The 20,761-nt window shown below is 49.2% G+C and overlaps 1 protein-coding gene across 5 annotated transcripts in view; it reads left to right on the top strand.

Annotated features, from left to right (window-relative positions):
* The window catches only part of SMARCA4 (SWI/SNF related BAF chromatin remodeling complex subunit ATPase 4), a 533,682-nt gene that overhangs the window by 301,705 nt on the left and 211,216 nt on the right, over window positions 1–20,761 (top strand). For all 5 annotated transcript variants that reach the window (XM_085600653.1, XM_085600652.1, XM_085600651.1 and 2 more), the window contains exon 27: window positions 17,765–17,842. In XM_085600653.1, the coding sequence (XP_085456779.1) occupies window positions 17,765–17,842 (78 nt within the window). The remainder of the gene's footprint in view (window positions 1–17,764; window positions 17,843–20,761) is intronic.

Genomic DNA, 20,761 nt, shown 5'->3' with positions numbered 1-20,761 from the left:
CAGTGCCCCTCGGGTGTTCACGAAAGTGATGGCGGTGGTCGCAGCTCATCTGCGCAGATCAGGGGTTCCAGTCTTCCCCTATCTCGACGACTGGTTGTTGAAGGCGGGCTCGCCCCAGGCAGTCGTCTCCCACCTCCAGACTACAGCGGATCTCCTGCATTTGCTGGGGTTTTCCATCAACGTGCCGAAGTCACACCTGAGTCCCTCTCAGAAGCTCCTTTTCATCGGAGCGGTTCTCGATTCGGCCCTGTTCCGGGTCTATCCACCGGAACAGCGGGTCCGGGATATACAGGCCCTAATTCCCATCTTTCGGCCTCTATCCTGGGTTTCGGTCAGGCTAGTGTTGGGGCTGATGGCCTCTTGCATCCTACTAGTGCATCACGCCAGGCGGCGCATGCGGGCTCTGCAGTGGGACCTGAAGTTTCAGTGGGCCCAGCATCACGGAAACCTGTCCGACCATGTCTTGATCTCGGAGGGCACTGCACAGCAGTTGCAGTGGTGGCTCACGGACCGCGATTGGGTCTTGGGCAGAAGCCTCTCCCTTCCCCAACCGGAGCATGTCGTAGTGACGGATGCGTCCCTCCTGGGATGGGGTGGCCATATGGGAGAGGCGGAGATCAGAGGCCTCTGGTCTCCGGCGGAGTCTCGTCTCCACATCAACCTGTTGGAGTTCAGAGCGATCCGACTTGCACTGAAAGCCTTCCTTCCCTCTGTCAGGGGCAGTGTCGTGCAGGTGTTCACGGACAACACCACCGCCATGTGGTATTGCAACAAACAGGGCGGGGTGGGGTCGTGGACCCTTTGTCGGCTCTGCGCCTCTGGACGTGGCTGGAACACCAGGGCGTCACCCTAGTGGTTCAACATCTGGCGGGCTCTCTGAACGCCAGAGCAGACGAACTCAGCCGCCGGTGCATGATGGATCACGAATGGCGTCTGAACTCCGAAGTGGCGCAAGGTCTCTTTCAGCAGTGGGGAGAGCCTTGGTTAGATCTATTCGCCACTGAAGAGAACGCGCAATGTCAGCAGTTCTGCGCGTTGGAATTTCCAAGGCGGCACTCGCTCGGCGACGCTTTTCGTCACGAGTGGAGTTGCGGTCTGTTGTACGCCTTTCCGCCTATACCACTTCTGCCCAGAGTGCTGAAGAAGATCAGGCACGACCGGGCCCAAGTCATCTTGGTGGCTCCGGATTGGGCACGAAGGTACTGGTATCCCGAGCTACTCAGTATGTTGACCGATCCTCCGATACGTCTGCCCCTTCGGGAGGATCTTCTGTCGCAGCAGCAGGGGACGGTCCTCCACCCGAACCTGTCCAGCCTCCACCTCCAAGCGTGGAGATTGAGCGGCGGCAGTTGATGCCATTTGACTTGCCTCCTGAAGTCTGAGATATCATTCTGGCAGCCAGGCGTCCCTCCACAAAGACGGTATACGCCTGCCGGTGGAACAAATTTGTGGCATGGTGCACAGCAAAGGCTGTGGATCCCCTTTCCGCCCCTCTTTCTGAGGTTCTCCTCTTTCTTCTTTCTTTGGCACGGCAGGGCTCTGCCCTGGGCACCCTGAAAGGTTATCTTGCTGCCATCTCTGCCTTCTTACGGCTTCCTGATCAGCCTTCTCTTTTCAAGTCCCCTGTAGTTACACGCTTTCTAAAAGGCATTACTCACACGTTCCCTCCTGTCCCTTTTGTAATGCCTCAGTGGGACTTGAATCTTGTCTTGACATTCCTGATGTGCGCTCCCTTCGAGCCTCTTCACAATTGTCCTCTTCGTCTTCTAACTCTTAAGACTGCTTTTCTGGTAGCCATCACCTCGGCTAGACGGGTGAGTGAGCTCCAGGCTTTGTCTTCAAAGCCTCCTTTTCTGTCTGTTCATCCTGACAAGGTTGTCCTTCGGCCTCGTCCCTCCTTTCTTCCGAAAGTAGTGACTCCATTTCATCTTGGGCAGTCTGTCACCTTGCCCACCTTCTTTCCGCCTCCGCATCCTTCCAAAGAGGAAGAGAGGCTCCACCGTCTGGACCCAAAACGTGCGCTCTCCTTTTATTTGGACCGCACTAAGCAGTTCCGGGTGGACGACCAACTTTTCGTTGGATACGTGGGTGCTAAGAAGGGGAAAGCTGTGCACAAACGGACCATCTCTCGGTGGGTCGTTTTGTGCATCAAAATTTGTTACTCTTTGGCTAAAAAGGACCCTCCTGTTGGGCTGCGCGCCCATTCTACTCGGGCCACAGCGGCTACTACTGCTTTGGGACGGGGTGTCCCTTTGCAGGACATCTGTCAGGCGGCAACGTGGGCTTTGCTACACACGTTTGCCAGACATTATTGCCTTGACAGCCAAGTCCGGAGGGATGGCTTCTTTGGCCATTCTGTCCTCCAGGACTTTCTGGTGTGATCTTGGTTCGCAGACCCACCACCGGGGATGGTATTGCTTGGGTATCTATTCTAAGGTGAGGAATCTAACTAACGTGTTTCTTTCAGATGAACAAGTTACTTACCTTCGGTAACGATGTATCTGTAACAAACATTAGTTAGTTAGATTCCTCACCGACCTACCCATCCTCCCCGTTCTGCGAACTGACATCTAGGGTTAAGGTTATCCTTTTCAGGCCCCTAGATTTTCTTTTTGGCACCAGTGTCGGTCTTTGCATGGCTCTGCGTTCCTGGCGCGGAAAGCTATGTACAAGAACTGACGTCAGCGCGCGAGGGCGGCGTCTAAGTACTCCGACGTCATTCCGGCGCACGACGCCGACGACGGACGCGGAGCCGCAGACGACGCCTAGCGACGCGCAAGGGGTATTGCTGACGAAAAATCTTCCGGATCCAGTCTGACGCCTGGGGATATTCTAAGGTGAGGAATCTAACTAACTAATGTTTCTTACAGATAGATCGTTACCGAAGGTAAGTAACTTGTTCGTTAGAGCTATTGGCGTTGCTCATGACATTATTTTTGTTTATGTTTTTGTTGTTGAAACATTTAAAAGAAACTGCATTGTTATTTACAATGTCAATAGCTTAATCACTCTCAAATGCGAGACCTATTGCATTTGCGCCCACACACAGAGCCACACACACAAACCCACCCACACACAGCCACACACACAAACCCACCCACACACAGACCCACCCACACACAGAGCCACACACACACAGAGCCACACACACACACAGAGCCACACACACACACAGAGCCACACACACACACAGAGCCACACACACACACAGAGCCACACACACACACAGAGCCACACACACACACACACACACACAGCCACACACACACACACAGCCACACACACACACACAGAGTGCCACACATACACACAGAGAGCCACACACACACACACACACACACACAGAGCCACACACACACATAGATCTAGACACATACACATTGATCTTGGGAGCCAAAGCAGAAGTGGCACCCACTTCACCTCCTGTTCAAATGTTAACTGGTCTCTTTGTTGCTTATGGCTGTACTTGCGTGTTAAACTGGTACTAATGGTGTAAAACCTTCGTTCATGCAGTATTTTTTTTTTTTTTTTTTTTTTTTTTTTTTTTTGAAACCGTTTATTGCAATCTCAAGAATATACAAGTATGGGCCTACAACCTTCCGGCCGGCCGCTAGAATGACAGGAGCATATGACATACGTTCAAAAACACTTGGCCTTGCAGAGAAACAGAATCAGGAGGTATCAACGTCGTGGGCCACATCACTCTGACCCCACAATACGGTTTCATTTTATACAAACAACACGAAAAATCACACCCGCAAGGCAACCCGCAATCGAAAGTAACAGCACGTGCTCCCCGAATGGGGGACCCCAGCCATCCACAGGAGTCTAAAGAGGGGAAGGGGAACAGATCGAGGACTGGGGGAACTCTGTGCCCGGGGCTGGGGAAAGGAGTCAACTAAGGGGACAGGGTTGGTGAGGCAGCAGGCAGCAGTGGTGGCGCGCAGACACCCCCCGCGGTAGGCGTTCCAGGGGCCCCATACTTTCACCCATGCCCCAGGCTTACCCCTCGCCACATACACCACCTTTTCTCGGAACATGCACCAATCCATGTGTTCTTTCCAGGCCGACACCGCCGGGGGCCTCTGGGATCCCCACAGTTGAGCAATGTCACGCTTAGCAATCATATATCCCAGAGTCACCCATCGCGTCTGCGGAACCGAGTAGTCAGTTGGTTCCCACACATTCAGCAGGCATCTCCTCGCTTCAGGCAGCAGCGCGACATGCGTAACCACTCGCAGGACCTCATGCACACCACGCCAGAATCGCTCCACCTTCGGGCATTCCCACAAAATATGCAAAAAAGTAGCCAAAGCACCACACCCACGCTTACACAACCCATCCTCAGCATAGCCCATACGCAGAAGCCTTGGCCCCGTCATGTAAACCCGGTGGAGTATTTTAAGCTGGACGAAGCGAAGGCGAGCCGGTATGGCCACCTCCTTCGGAGAGGCCACCGCGGAAATCCAGTCCTCGTCGTCCAACTCCAGCCCATCGGCAACCCAAGCCTCGCGGAGGCCAGTCAGCAAGCCCGATCGGTCATTAATCAATTTTTTGTAAATAAGGGAGATCGTGCTGTCCGGAACGTGGCCGTCCAGCACCCTATCTTCCAGGGGGGAGGACTCCGGGATGGAGGCGACGTCTGGGAAGACGGAGCCCAGTGCGTGACGGACCTGCAAGTACCGAAAGTATTCACTGCCCTGCAGCTGAAACTCCGTCTGCAGCGTCTCGAATGTTTTAAATCCCCCCCTCGTCCAGAGATCCCCCACTTTACTGATACCTATCGTGTCCCACCTCTCGAAGCCCTTCGAGGTCCACAGGGAGCCCAATCTCTCAGACGCGTACAACGGTGATGCCCGGGTCAAACGGTCCTTCCACCCCATAGCTGCGTTAGCCGCGTGCCATACTCGCACCATGACACGCGTAGGTCCCGTTAGGCGGGGGCCGGGCGCGCCAGAGTAGAGCGCTCGATTATAGTCGCCACCAGGCAGGAGCATCTTGTCCATTTCAAATGCCGGGTTTAAGGCGGGCCCGTAAAGGCCATGGTTAATTGCAGCTAGCTGGGAGGCCCAGTAATACCGTTTAATATCCGGGAGGGCAATCCCCCCGTCGTACCATGGGAGCGTCAACTTCGCCAGGGCAATACGCGGCCTCCCGTCCCAGAACAGGCGGCGCTGTAGACTCTCCACCTCACGGAAGTAGCGCGCTGGGACTAAATCCATAGTGTTCTGGAGAGCGTACAGGAAGCGTGGCAACGACATCATCTTAAACAATGCCGCCCGGCCGAGCGGCGAAAGCGGCAGGCGCCGCCAACGCGCGACGTCCTCCTTCAAGCGCTGGAGGGGGGGAAGCAAATTCCGCTCGTAGCGGGCCTCCGGGTCCAGAGTAATATAAACACCCAGGTACCGAAACCCCTGAGAGGCAATCTGGATCGGACAGCCCCGCGGGAGGACGGGAGCCTCCCCGGAAAGCACATACACACATGATTTAGCCCAGTTGATGACAAGGCCTGAGTTGCGGCCGAATGAGCGCAAAACATCAACCAGGACAATCAGTGATTTACGCGGGGAGGCTAGGTACAAAAGGATATCGTCAGCGTATAGGGACACGCGGTCCTCATACTCGGGGGTCCAACAGAGACCACGGATGGAAGGGTGCCACCGCAGCCACTCCGCCAAGGGTTCCAAGGCCAGCGCGAACAGGAGCGGCGACAAGGGGCAGCCCTGTCGCGTGCCCCGTCCCAGCTCGAATGGGACCGATACTCTTCCATTCACCACCACCTGCGCCAAAGGACCCGAATACAACAATTTGACCCAGCTGATGAACCCCGGGCCAAATCCAAACTTCGCCAGCATCGCCCAAATATATGGCCACTCGAGCGTGTCAAACGCCATGGTGGCGTCTAAGGACGCCAATACGGCCGGCTCCCGCACAAACGGGACACGCGCGAGCACCCCGTGCAAGCGCCGCAGATTGAGGGCCGTGTTGCGATGGGGAATAAAGCCGGACTGGTCTTGGTGGACCAGATCGCCCACCACGCCGACCAGCCGGTTGGCTAGCACCTTGGCGAGGATTTTGGGCTCCGCATTCAAGAGCGAGATGGGCCGATAGGATGTAACCCGGTCCCGGGGTCTCCCTTCCTTGTGGATCACCACGATTGTAGCCAGACGCTGGTCCGGCGGGAGGGAGCCCAGCGAGTGGGCCGCCAGGAACATCGCGCGGAGATGGGGTGCCAGTACATCCGGTCGCAGCTTATACAACTCGATAGGGATGCCGTTCGGGCCCATGGCCTTGCCGGATGCGACCGAGCGTATGGCGAGGGCAATTTCGTCGGAGGTGGGAGCGGCATCTAACGACACCCTGTCCTCCACCGAAAGGGAAGGCAGCGCGATATCCCTAAGCAGGGCATGGGAATCCTCCTCCGAGCAGGGAGAAACCGGGGAATACACATCGCGGAAATAATCAGCGAAACAAGAGACAATGTCTTCTGGCTCGGTGACACGCACACCATCCATCCTCTCAATCAGCGGGACCACACGACTCGCTCTCTCCTTCTTATCCAACCACGCAAGCAGTTTACCAGCCTTATCACCCACATCATACAGTCGCCCCTGTTGCTCTCTACTGAGGCCCCTGGCCGCCTCCGTGACGAGGGCCCTGTAGGCCGCCTGCTTAAGTTGTAGGACATGTAGTGCAGCATCCGTCACCCCACCCCCTAGATCACCCTCCAATTCAGCAATTTCGGCCTCCACCCGGGTCACCTCCTCCTGCTCGCGCCTCCGGGCATGGGAGATAAAGGAGAGGGCCTCCCCTCTAAGAACTGTCTTGAAGGCTTCCCACAGGGAGATAGCCGAAGGGACGGACCCCACATTCTCATCAAAATACCGCTGCAAGGATTTAATCAAATCAGCGCGAATGGTGGGGTCGCGCAGGTACCAGGCGTTGATTGGAGCTACCCTGCCCTCCCCCCTCGGGAAGACATCAAAGTGCAACAGGAGCGGGGAGTGATCTGAAATACCCCGCGCCAAATGGCGTGCCTCTCCTACCCTCCCCACATAGGCCGCAGGGACAAGGACATAATCAAGCCGAGAGAGGCTACCATGGGCACCCGAGTGGAAAGTGTACTGCAGCTGCGTGGGATGTTTTAAGCGCCAGCAGTCCACCAATCCCAGTGTATCTAGAAAGCCGGACAGCCACGCCTGCGCCCGGGGGAGGTCCCTAGGGGGGTGGCCATCCACGGTCCCAGAAACCACCGCATTGAAGTCCCCCCCAACCACCAGAAGCCCCCCCGGAAGGTCAAGAAGGAGGCGCCCCAGGTCTGTAAAAGTGGTAGACTGTAACCCCGGTGGGACGTACACTGATACAAAGACAACTACTTTGCCCTCCATTCTCCCCACTAAGACAGTGTAGCGTCCCCTCTCATCATGGCGCACCTCGTCTATTTCCAACGGGAGCGAGTTCTTCACCATGATGCCCACCCCCCGTGAGCCCGACGTGAAGCCCGAGTGGGCCACCAAACGATAGCCACGCCGATTCATGGCACAAAAGGAATTACCAATAAGGTGTGTCTCCTGCAGAAAGACCACATCTGGCGAAGTTCGTTTCAGATACTGCAGGACCACACCTCGCTTGATCCTATCCCCCAGTCCATTAACGTTCCAAGACAATAAAGTCAGGTCCCTACCCCCCATCACGTACAGAAGCCATCATTCGTCCCCCTGAGAGCACCTTAAAAACACCAATACAATAAAGGGTTTGCCTTGCGGTAAAAACAAACAACACCCCACCCCAACCCACCCATCCCAACAAAACTCCCCCCTCCCTGCACCCCTGCATGAGCCCAAACAGCCCCCCCAAAGTGCAGTGTGCCTGTCGCCCCATAAATGATTAAACTAACTAGTCCCCCAGAGGAGGAGGGAGAGCCCCCAGGAGACCCCGTACTACCTCCACAGGAGGGGAACTTACACGAACAGTCAAAAGTGACGATAATGTTGTCCAGAGCGAGGCCTACTATTAGTCCCTCAGTCCTGATCCGGCGAGCCCTCCCCTCCAACCGCGCCCCCCCACCCCCGGCCCCGATCCCCGGGCAAAGAGTCCAACCAGTCCCCGGCCGCTTCGGGACGATCAAAAAAGTGCGTGCGGCCATCCACCTCCACCCGCAACTTAGCTGGAAAAAGCATCGCATACTTGAGGTTCAGGTCCCGTAGACGACGTTTAACTCCGAGAAAGCTCAGTCTCTGCTTCTGGACCGCTGGGGTGAAATCAGGATAGAAGTTTACGTCCATATTGTCGAGTCTGACCGGTCCTTGTAGCCGAGAAGTCTGCAGGATAGCGTCTCTGTCCCGAAAGTTGAAAATCCGGGCAATGAGAGGCCTCGGAGGGGCTCCGGCCTTAGGTCTTCCTCCGGGAACCCTGTGGGCACGTTCCACCGCAAAGAATTTACTCAGCCCCCGGGGCTGGAGATGGGTGAGAATCAGGTCCTCCACAAACAGGTCCGCCGCCGCCTCCTCACGTCCCTCCGGCACCCCGACAATGCGGACATTGTTCCTCCGGGCCCGACCCTCGGAATCTTCCAGTCGACGATCCATCAGGGCGCTCGCCTGGCCAAGCCGGCGCACCTCCTTTTGGAGGGCCGCTACGTCCGTTGTGAGGCCCGAGGTGGTGTGGGCCAAAGAATCGACCCGGTCATTGGTCTTGGATAGATCGGCCCTCACCAGGCCAACATCCACGTGGACCGAGTCAATCTTCTGCGCCAGTGTGTCAAAGCGCTGGTCCACCGAGGCCTTCATCTCGGCGATAGCGCCCATGACATCTCGCAGGGTCAGATCCGCGGGCAGAGCAGGAGCATCAGTCGGGCCCTCAGGGGACCTACGCGGCACCTCAGGAGATCCCTTCTGGAGGGTGTAGCGGTCCATGTTGTTGGACTGATGGGCTGCGCCACGGCGGGTCGATTTCACCTTTGCCCGGTCGCCATCTTGCTTTGTGGACATGGTTTCAGTCCCCAAATCGTGCCAATCACCTCGGAAAAGGCCGACAAACCAGTTCACGGGCTCCGGGGGGGGGGCAACCACAGGTCCGCAGGACGGATCACAGCCGGCGGGCCGGCAGGGCACCCCAACGAGGCCACACCACCGCACACCGCCCCGCAACCCAACCTCGCCTACGCAGCAAGGAGGGTGCAAAAGTGAAAGTGCGGGGTACGCGAGTCGCCCGGCCCTGCCCGCCGCTGTTGATCACTTTGTCTCCGGATCGCCCCACAACTCCAATCCGGGGGGCCGGCGTGGAGAAGGCCGCAAACCTCACTCGGTGCTCCCGCCGGTGTCCGAGGTCCAATTTGGAAGCGGAAAACGGGTGACACCTCAGCTCGGGCTCACCAACACAGTCCCCTCATCTAGGACAGGATATTGTCAGGATTTATGTAGGAGGTCACGGAGGTCCTCGGGAGCCTCGCACCTACGCGGCCATCTTGGTTGCGCGCTAGGCTCCTCCGTTCATGCAGTATTAATATGTAAAAATGACAAACTAATTGAGCAATACCATCACAACATGCACCACATTATGATGCATAATGTGCCTTGCTGTGCCCCATAATTTAGTCAATCCTGCAACATAATTGGCTCCTTTCCTGTTGCATAATTCAAATGGCTTTTATTTATGCTTTGGTTTTTTAAACTTTAATAAAACGCATTGTCATTTACAATGTTAATAGCTCAAATTCGGGTAAAAGCGAGACCTATTGCATTGCAAATGCTTGTTAGAACTGCCGGTAGGACCCGGCCCACTTAAATAGTATTCCCTGTTTTGTTTCCTGTCCTTCGATTGGGACATTTCTCATGGTTGAGGACGAGGGGCGTAGAGGTAACGAGTTGCTCTCTCCTTCATCAGTCCTGTGGGATGCTCGTTCCTCTGTCGCTACTCTTGCTGGTACCGTAGATGTATATCACCTTGGCTGTTTATAACCAGAGCACTGACAAAATCAATAGGTGTTGCTTAAAAGCGTGAAAATGGATCTGCCGATGCTATTGTTAAAAAAAAGCTAACGACAGAATGTGTTCTAAAAAGCTGTATAGAACACCAGTGACTTAATCCTATGCTCTAATCCTATGCTCGTCTCACACGAAGAGTTCAGAAAAATGGATTATAACTTGTATCTACTACAAAATATTATTTTAAATAAAAAACACTGAAAATACGCCACTATTCGGAGTAGTTTAGCATAGTTGCGTCTCACCCTCATCCCCTAGGATTTTATTTGGGCTCCGCTCCTGACGATAAACTGTAAACATACTCTGGGTAGTAACTCATTTCCTCTGCTGGCGGGCAAGATACCAAACATTTTTCTCCCGTAAACCGCCTACACTGGGGATTAGTACTAGTATTTCAAAATCAATAGGGCACACGCACACAAAGCGGACCATGAACTAGAGGGCGTTTTGGTTGACAGTGGTTGAGTGAGCAGGTCCCGAACCTTTGGAAGTGAACACCTGGGAGCCGCATGTGTCACTGCGTGGTTAATCGCTACGGGGCGTGAGTGGCGTTACATAGCTAACTCGGCGCGCGCCAGTAACAACAGTGGTGTTTCTAAATCCCGCAGATCCCTACTAAATAAAAGTATCTTATAGGATATCGCTCCCTTTCATTACGCTGGGAAGGTGCAGTTACCATGCTTCGGAGGTAGCAGAGTTTCTCCTCCCCCCCCCCCCTTCGTCCTGCGTCTCCAGCTGGGGAGATCAGCAGCAGAGATCTCGGTCAGAGAATTGGACAACACTGCGGAAGTAAGCACGGGCCCTTCTTGCAGCAGCCATGACTGTCCCTCTGACCGATGGCCCGCGGAGGAGGAGTGTACTTCTCTACATGCACCGAATAACAGTGACAGACGCAGGCAGTGACACTAAAAAGGGACTAAGATATCTCTCGCCAGTGTAGTGTAAACCTGTCCGCCATGATGTGGCGGTACTGGTGCTTGTCTTAAGTGACCGTAAAAAACCGCTTATGAAATTAGTTACGTTGGAGTTTTTAAAGTACGTCATCGCAAAAGAATTAGCGTAAATAGGTAAAAATATTTGGAGGTTTATTTACAAGCCCTTTGCGCAGCTGGTGAGTCACTTAATCCCATGTTAAAAGTGACGCACTGGTGACGCAAGGGGCTTGTAGATATGCCCCTAAATTGATGGGTTGATCCTCCATAAATTAAACTGCGACTATTTCGTTTTGCGAAAATGAGTTGTTTAGTTGATGCGGCGCTCTTCAAAAGCACCAAAATCCAGATTCCAAAATTGCTACAGTGTTTATGCAAAAAAGAGACTAGGTTTAGTGGCCTATATGATTCGTGACATGAAATACGATAATGAATACTTCTAAATACTTCGGAAAATTCCGCTTACCAAATGTGACACTGTCACGCCTGTTTTACAAACATTCCTTTGCCCGTGAAGTTTCACATTTAAACATCATCGGTACGGGCTAGGAATTCACATGGCCTATATGATTCGTGACATGAAATACGATAATGAATACTTTTAAATACTTCGGAAAATTCCGCTTACCAAATGTGACACTGTCACGCCTGTTTTACAAACATTCCTTTGCCCGTGAAGTTTCACATTTAAACATCATCGGTACGGGCTAGGAATTCACATCATGCAAAGTGCTAATGTTTACAACAAGGCGTCTGTCAATGGGTGGCACCGAGGATCAGAGGCCCACCGCCTTTCTCCGAGGCAGAGCAGAAATGCCTCGGAGAAAGGCAGCGTCCTTTTCGGATTCGGGGGCGTGTTTTGCTGTTGTCTCCTCCCTGAGACTTCTCGCAAAAAACACGCCCCCCGATCCGAAAAGGACGGGGCCTAATCGGAGTGACTGACCTCTTCTCCAGTGGCTGGCCAGCATTTACGAGGCCAGCCAATGGAGAACAGGGGAGAAGAGGGGCGGGTTCAAGCCCCTCTTCTCCAAGTCATTAAATCTCGGAGCGAGACTGCGCAAGCGCAGTCTTCGCAGCCGAGACCTAAAAAGGTGACGTCTACCTATTTCAGGAGACGAAGATCGACTCAAAACAATTTAATTCACTTAGAAATAGGTTCTACAGTGAAGTTGCTGGCTCTGATACAATAGGAAAGAAAAATGGTGTCCTGCCTCTAGTGGCAAAGAAATCAAACGTCGACATGGTAGCACACACAACTGATACTAAAGGGAGATGGTCTATGACAAAATTGGCAAAGGACAGTAAGGAATTCTACATTACTAATATTTATGCCCCTAACAAAGATGACTTTGAATTCTGGGAAGATTTAAGCAAACAAATTGTCACTATCCCAGACACTGCTATGCACATACTAGGGGGCGATTTTAATCTACCCATGGACCCGGCATTAGACAGAGACTCACGATGCCCGTCTCGCAGCAATAACTCACAAAGCTCTTATCAATCTCTGCACATGTTTCAATCTGTTAGACGCTTGGAGGTTACAAAACCCCACAGGAAGGGAATATACATTTTACTCGTCCCCACATAACTCCTACTCACGCATTGACTACCTACTTATTTCCGGTAATGCCACTGCCAGAATCGAAGCAACTTCAATTGAAGCAAGAGTGATCTCGGATCACTCATGCATCACCTTATCTATATCTGACCCAAAGCCATTCAAAAAACAATCTCTTTGAAGGCTCAGCAATGAAGTTTTAGAAAAAGAGTCCCACAGACAACTCACTGAAAATGCAATACAGAACTACCTCATGGATAACAAGCAGGATGACACATCGGACCTCACCCGGTGGGAGGCTTTGAAGAGTACTATCAGCAGAGAGATTATTAAAATTAGAGCCGCCATGAATGGGGATTATAATAACAATCTTGAAAAGCTAGAAAAAAAGATTGCTATATTAGGGGGGAAGCATATAATGTCAAGGGATGCTTCAGTCCTGAACGAAATAGTGAATAAGAAATATGAGTATAATAAAATCTTCAGTGACAAAGCAGGAATATGGATAAGTAAACAAAAAAAGCATCAAGCTTTGTGAGTCCAACAAGGCGGGGAAGAGCTTAGCTTCGTACTTAAAGTTTAAAATACAGAAGAACACGATTATGAACCTAATAGATCATAAAGGTTCAGCTCACTCTGACCCGGATAAAATTGCAGAAATGTTTAAGGATTTCTATAGTACTCTGTATAGCAAAAACCAGGAGTTGGACAACACAAAGACACAAGACTATCTAAATGAATGCAAACTTCCTGCCCTCTCAGATCAAGAACAGCTAGAAATCAATAGCCCAATTACCGCCTCAGAGGTCGAAAGCTCAATTAAGTCCCTCAAAATTGGGAAGGCTCCGGGGCCTGATGGGTTTAGTGCCAAAGTTTACAAATGTTTCTCCTCACTACTAACTCTTCCACTTTTAAACCTGTTCAATGAATTTAGTAGCTCTGGCCAAATTAATGGGACACTAGCAGAAGTCTTTATAGCAGTAATCCCAAAAGAAGGGAAAGATCCAACACTCCCCAAAAATTCTTACCTAAACTTATCCATCCCTCACAACTTGGTTTTTTAAAGAACAGACTATCTATTGACAATACCTGAATCCAAGCTCATGTACTGGAGAAAGCCAAACTTAATGACTCGCCAACAGTGGTTATCACTTTGGATGCCGAAAAGGCTTTCGACAAAGTAGATTGGGCCTACCTGAAAGCAACGCTGGATAAATTTAACTTGGGCGAGAATTTTACGCGCATGGTAATGTCACTTTATTTTAATCCCTCGGCCAGGATAAGAGCGGGTGGCTCCCTCTCATCTTCCTTCAAATTAGAACAAGGAACATGACAAGGCTGCCCCCTTTCTCCCTCCCTATTTCTGCTTGCAATTGAACCCTTCCTATACCATTTTAGGAATAATAGCCAGATCTCAGGGATAAGTTTCATTGACTGCACGGTCAAGATTACTGCGTATGCCGACGACCTACTAGTTGTCTCTGAGAATGCCGAAGCCGCTATCCCTGCTCTCATTTCCTCAATAGAACTCTTTGCTGCAGTATCTGGGTACAAATTAAATAAAGATAAGACTGAAGTTAATCTCCTGAATCACCTTGGTAGTAAAGAAATTATGGGCGAATCGGGTCTCCTGTGGCAACCTAAGTGCTTCAAGTACCTGGGCTTCGACTTCACCGGAGATTTGATCACCACCCTCCAAGCCAACGAGAACGCACACTACAAGTAAATCTCTTCATTGCTGGATGGGTGGTCACCTAAATATCTATTGTGGTGGGGTAGTGCTGAGACTTTAAAAATGATGGTTACTCCTCTTGTTAACTATCTAGCTAGCATGCTATCAATGACTTTTTCAAATGACTTCCTGAATAGAATCTATAAACTTTTCAGTACGTTCCTTTGGCAAGGCAAGAAACCCAGAATATCAATGAAAAAACTCCAACTACCGAAAGAGAAAGGTGGTCTGGGCCTTCCGAACTTTAGGAACTATCAAACATTGTATCTTTGCAAACAAGGTGCCAACTGGCTAATCACTCAGACTGACTATACCCCAGTCTGGATAGATATAGAGAGGTCAATCATCAATGATATGCCTCTACCTGCTCTTCTCACCATGGATGTATCCCACCTCCCCCATACAAAGTACATTCTGCTTCACACTAAGAGACCCCTTTTACGGCTGGACCACCTCTCCACACTAAAAATCAATAAGTCCAATATGTCCTCTCTCTGGCGCAACCAGAGCTTGAAGATCGATGGTCAGATGCTTCACTGGGAACATTGGTCTCAAAACGGCATAAATCTAGTCAAAAACCTCTTTATAGGGGCCCTCCGATTAAATTTTTCTACCCTACAAGATCGACACGGACTAAAACCGATGGACTTTTATAACTTCCTAAAGCTAAAATCTCTCCTCTTTATGCGCTCTATTAAATCCTATGACCCGTCGATAGTCTCCAAGATGTCACAGCTACTAGTCAGGACACACCGTCTCTAAAATATATAAACTTCTTTCCCCCAAACCTCGCAAATCTCACAGAAAATGTGAAGTTAAGTGGGAATATGAACCCGACTCCAAAAACATCCCATACGACTGGGACAAAATACATACCACCCCATTTTCAAATATATTATCTCCTATATTGTCGCAAACCAAACTTATGCTAATAAATAGGACATACTGGACACCCGAGAAAATCTTTAAACTTAATCTTAGCGAGAGCCCGACGTGCTGGAAATCTAACGTCGGTAACCTATCCCACATGCTCTTCTTCTGCCCTACTTCACAAACGTACTGTGACAAGGTTTACGAGTGTATAAGTAACACTTTCAACATAGTCCCTCCAAGAGAATTTTCATACATTATATTAGGTGCTCTGGACCCTAAAGTCGAAAATGAAAATGACTGATACTTGCTAGACCTCATGCTCACCTTAGCCTGTAAAATTGTATTGTGTAAGTGGAAAAAACACCAATGATGTGTCTTTTAGAATGTGGCAAGAGTGGCTATCTTTCCTCAGAGGAGTGGACAATGTCACACTCCATACCTCTCCAAGGCGTAAAACCCACAGGAAACTCTGGAAGTCCCTTGATGCCTCATCATTCTCATACGACCCACCGTGAAAACTCTCCTGTAATGTATTGTATTTCTTGACTCTATAATTGCGTAGTGTAATTACTTGACACACTTGTGCTATATACTGTATTGTATACTCCTTTGAACTCTCGTGGAGAACTGTGCTGGTTCACTTACCTCTACGTCATTGCGGACTCACTGCGAATACCTTGGCTGAGCACTTGAGCAATTTGTAGTTTCTATTTATTTACTTATTTTGTTTTGTCTTGTATTTGTATTTGTTTTCTCCTGATTGATATACTTATTACTATTATTATTGTTCTTATTATTTGTCATTTCTTGTAACTCAATAACCATGATTTAAAATCATGAAAGAACTATCTAATTCTTCTGAGATCCTGTCTACATTTTTTGGTACTAGTGCACGAGGAACTATAGGCAAAACGTACCAAAAATTCATCGAGATGGCGGCTAAACTAAGCAGGATTTTTAACTGTGACATAACTACATAGGAAATACAGGAATCCCTTCAAACCATTGATTTAGCAGTAACATCCGTCAGTCTGAAACTACAGCAACATAGAATTATTTTTATGCTTTATTATACCCCTGAGCAAATGTCTAAATGGGCAAATAATCCAACTGACACTAAAACACACTGTCCGAAATGTCACGAATATGCCGCAGATCTATGCCATATGTTTATTACATGTCCAATGTTGAAGGATTTTTGGTCTAAAATAACTCTTGCAACCTGGGTTGGCTATGACAATCTGGGTTCTGGGAAAGAGTTGTTATTAGGAATTTTCACAGAGCTTGGTGGTCTTACGAAATCTTTTACTTCTATTATTTCGGCCTCTGCTTGTTTATGTATTGCTCGCTCTTGGATCCATAGTGTCCAAGCATTAACAAATTTTGTTTTTTGCTGAGGGAGATTTATGAAATGGAGACTGCATTGGCAAAAGTTAGAGGCCCTCAGTCTTGGTTAAAATTTCGAAGGGGGTCCCGTCTTCAATGGGATTAAGGATTTAATGTATTTTTTGTATTATTCTTTTTACATAATTAACCGCTATTTTTGATTCTTTATATTGCTGATTGTAAGTAGATATATTCATATTGTTGTCGCTTTCATTTGTTTTTCTCTTTTTTCTTCTCTAATGCTCTTCTATGATCTGTAAATGATTATCGATTTGTTATTATTGAATTTTTTTTCCTTTTGCGATGATGTATTTATGTTTGTGGCAATAAAATCCCCCAAAAAACAAAAAAAAAAAGGAATTCATTCCCATGTTAACCTTCTGAATGCCCCCAAGATGTCTTTCGCATACAAGACAGCTGCACTGTCTGGTAGGCGGCAACCTAAAATGGAAGGTTTGGGTTTTGCCAATGGTTGAAATGACAAAGTTGAGTTGGCAGATTAACAATGGCAAACAGGGAGTTGTGTTTAACATGCTCACACTCGTGGTGGCACAATCAGTGCTTCAGTTCACAAGGGACACTCCACCTTAAGGCCCTGGGACCATATACTAGGGAATTATAAGTAAATTAATGTATGCCAGTCAGAGTAATGGCACTGGGGCCCGGTTGGCAGGAACCAATGCACTTTGAGTCAAAAAACAGCAGCATCAGCCCATATGTTTGGAGGGGATCGTGCAAAAAGAGGCCTTTCCTTACACTCAACGTTGTATCTCCTCATTTGCAGAGCTTCTGTATAAGGGAGAGATGGGAAAATGACTTTATCACAAGATTCGACTAGTAAAATGTTGCATGCGTTTGGTGAAAAGGTCATTGTATTGGCTTCAGAACATCTGAGAAATATAGTGAGTGACAGCAGCATGTTCAAGTGTATTTCAGAAATATCGTTATAGCATAATAATTGTTTTCCCTCCAGTTCAAAAGCCCAGGGCCAGTGGCTTTCGAGATTGGTGTAATTGTGCCACAATGACTTCTTTGCTTTGATCATGTATCGGGTAATCATATCTGATACGTCAATGATCAGTCCAGAGTTTCTACGCTGTAGGTTGTAAAGGTGGTGCAATGTCCTTTTACATAGTAAAGAGAGCAAAGTTTTGACATAAGTATTGCTCCCTTTATAGACATTCTGGACAGATGATTTCATTTTAATTTACCTGCTGTTGACATGTCTCTGCAACTGCTGTTTACAGTCCTCTTGGTACCTCGTGAGTGAAAAGAAGTGTTTCTCTATCCACAGGAGGAAGACGAGGTTCCGGATGACGAGACTGTGAACCAGATGATTGCCCGGAATGAGGAGGAATTTGACCTATTTATGGTGAGTGAGATTTATATAAAACAGCATTAAACTAAGTCACATGAAGCCACCCCATAACTGATAAGTTGATACAGTGAAGCCCACTCTAAGCTGCTAACAGATCGTTGCAGGTTAATAGATTTTTAAGTGGTAGAAGTTGGATATGTGTTACTTGAACAGAGTGTCTTATTTTAGTGCTGTAATATTTATGAACTTTTCTGTGGGTGCATTTGTGAGTGAAGCAGGGAGCGTTCACAATACCTCCGGCATTCCATTGAGTTACCAGTGAAGTGCCTAAAGGTAGCATTGATCTGCTCCCTGTGTTTCTTCCCAGATACCATAGTGAGAGCGGTGTTTCAGATCTTGCAGGCAAAAATGTTGTTTAGTCTCTAAGATAAATGGGTTTATTTCTGTCAAATGTTAGTTCCCTATTGTAGAAAGCAGGCTCATTCTACTGGCCCCCTCAGCAGGCTCTTTATATAGTGGACCATAATGAGGTAATTGTGCAAATAATCCAGGCAAACCCCAGTTGGTTTACAGATGCACAAATTATAACCCACATGCTCTCTTGTTGTAGTGTGGGTGCGCAGTTAGCCTAACCAGAGGGTAGTTCTAAGCATTTATTGCACACACAAAGGCAGTAAGTGAGACACACACTCAATAAAGAAATTAGACACCAATTTATTAAAAAAACTCACTTCTCCAGTATTTGGGGTGTCTTTCATAGATTCACATGCCTGAATCATTCCCCGTCGTCGGAGTGGGAGTCCCACGGTACATAGAAAAGCAATAATTATGCATATAACAACCAAAAACCCCTGGTAACCTGAACCAGGAAGTAAAGTAGCCTAAGCTACCAGGAAAAAACTTCCACATCTATGACTATCACAGTCATTATATCCAGTCCAAACTGCAGCCAATCAGGCGACAGCACCCACCAGAATGTTCTCCTCAGAGGCTCAGGCTCTCAGATTTTCTACCGCACATCGTGTGAAGGGAGTCTCCCTGAGCTCTGCTCAGTACTTCAAGTTTTCACTGCTGTTTTACAGTCTTCAAGGATGTCAACTTCAAAAAGATCCCTCTTCAGACCTTGTGAGTCCTGCGGGAAGCTTCGGCTTTTTTCTGAAGACCCTCACAAGAAATGTATCTATTGCCTCTATCCTGATCATGAGGTGAAGGAGTGTAAGATTTTCCGGACTTTCCCTCAGAAAACCCTCAGGGATAGAGAAGGGCGCCTTCTTCTGTGGCTACAGAAGCTCAAGGATAAAGACACTCCTTTGTCAGAGATAGAAAGTGCCTCTGGATCCAGTCTCTTCCAGAAAAAGGGTGGCTGAAGAAGAGTTTTCTTCTCCTGGGGCGAAGGTGTTGAGGAGAGCCCAGCCTGTTAAGGGCTCTGGTCAGTCTTTGTCTTCATCTAGGAAGACGTCTCCACCTTCAGGAACCAAGCCCTCTACGCCTGTGACAAAATCAGGAAAAACTCTACCGCCTAAAAGTTTTCCTGACAGGATTTTACATCGGGCGTCGTCGACGGCACCGTCGACGGTTATCATCGTCGACGCGGTTTCAACGTCGACGATTACATTCTCGTCGCCAAGACCTGCAATGATAATGACTTCAGCTTCGTCTCCGTCGACGCTGGTCTCGGTGAGTGTTAAGCCCATCTCGTCGACGAAGGAAGTGTCATCTCTCGTCTCCACTCCGTCGATGGTAAGAAGTAAGAAAATTACTCCGTCTACGAAGACTTCATCGTCGACGAAGATTGCTGTACCGTCGCCGATTGCCCTGTCGACACAAACGGACTCGTCGACGAAGATTCACTCGTCGACGAAGATGGACCCGTCGACGCCCTGACCAGTATAAAACCCAGGCAAGTGACCTTATCCAAGAGGGCAAGCTAATTTCCAATGCGTCAATTAAATTTGCACTTGACGCAGCAGACACTGCTTCTAGATCAATTAACACCAGTGTGCTCCTTTGACGTCATGACTGGCTACTCATTTCAGGCTTTAAGCCAGAGGTACAAACTACAAACTACCATACTCGGTCAGCCATTCAACCAAGAACAGCTATTTGGGCCAGCTGTAGACACTGCCCTTGAAAAAATAAAAAAGGACACCGAGACTGCTAAGTCCATGGCAGCATTACAGTCTCCACAAACGCGTGGCTCCTTTTGGCGCTCCTTCTGCAGAGGAACCTCCAAAAATATGGGCGCAGACACCGCGTCTACATTTAAAGCCACTACACAAACATCTCCCAGTAGAGTTTATTTCAGAGGCGGATACAGAGGGAACAACAACAAGGGTCGAGGTAATAACACTCGCACCTCCTCTGCCACAAAATAGTGACTTTCCTCCGCTCCCCCAGACCATTCCACTCCAGTCGGGGGCAGACTAAAACAGTTCCTACCTGTCTGGAACTCCATCACAACAGACAAGTGGGTAAGACAAATTATCCAGTATGGTTACTGCCTGGAACTTACAGCTACCCCTCCACGCATACCACCCAAACAACATCCGATGTCCGCAGACCATCTTACGCTCCTCAAACAAGAGGTTCTCTCCTGCTTCAAAAGCACGCAATAGAGCCAGTTCCCTTAGAGCATCAAGGAACAGGAGTATACTCACTGTACTTCCTAATCCCCAAAAAGGACGGGACTCTGAGACCAATACTCTACCTCAGACCCCTAAATCTGTATATACACTCAGATCATTTCCATATGATCACTGTTCAACAAGTGCTCCCACTGCTGCAACAAGGAGATTTCCTTGCCACACTAGATCTCAAGGACGCATACTTCCACATTCCCATACATCCTGCTCACAGGAAGTACCTAAGGTTTGTGGTGGAAGGACAACACTACCAGTTCACAGTCCTTCCATTCGGGGTAACCACCGTGCCCAGAGTATTCACAAAATGTCTTGCAGTAGTAGCAGCACATCT

This window comes from Triturus cristatus, chromosome 4_2, assembly GCF_964204655.1.
Source record: "Triturus cristatus chromosome 4_2, aTriCri1.1, whole genome shotgun sequence".
Lineage (NCBI taxonomy): Eukaryota > Metazoa > Chordata > Amphibia > Caudata > Salamandridae > Triturus > Triturus cristatus.
This window is presented reverse-complemented; position numbering and strand designations above follow the sequence as displayed.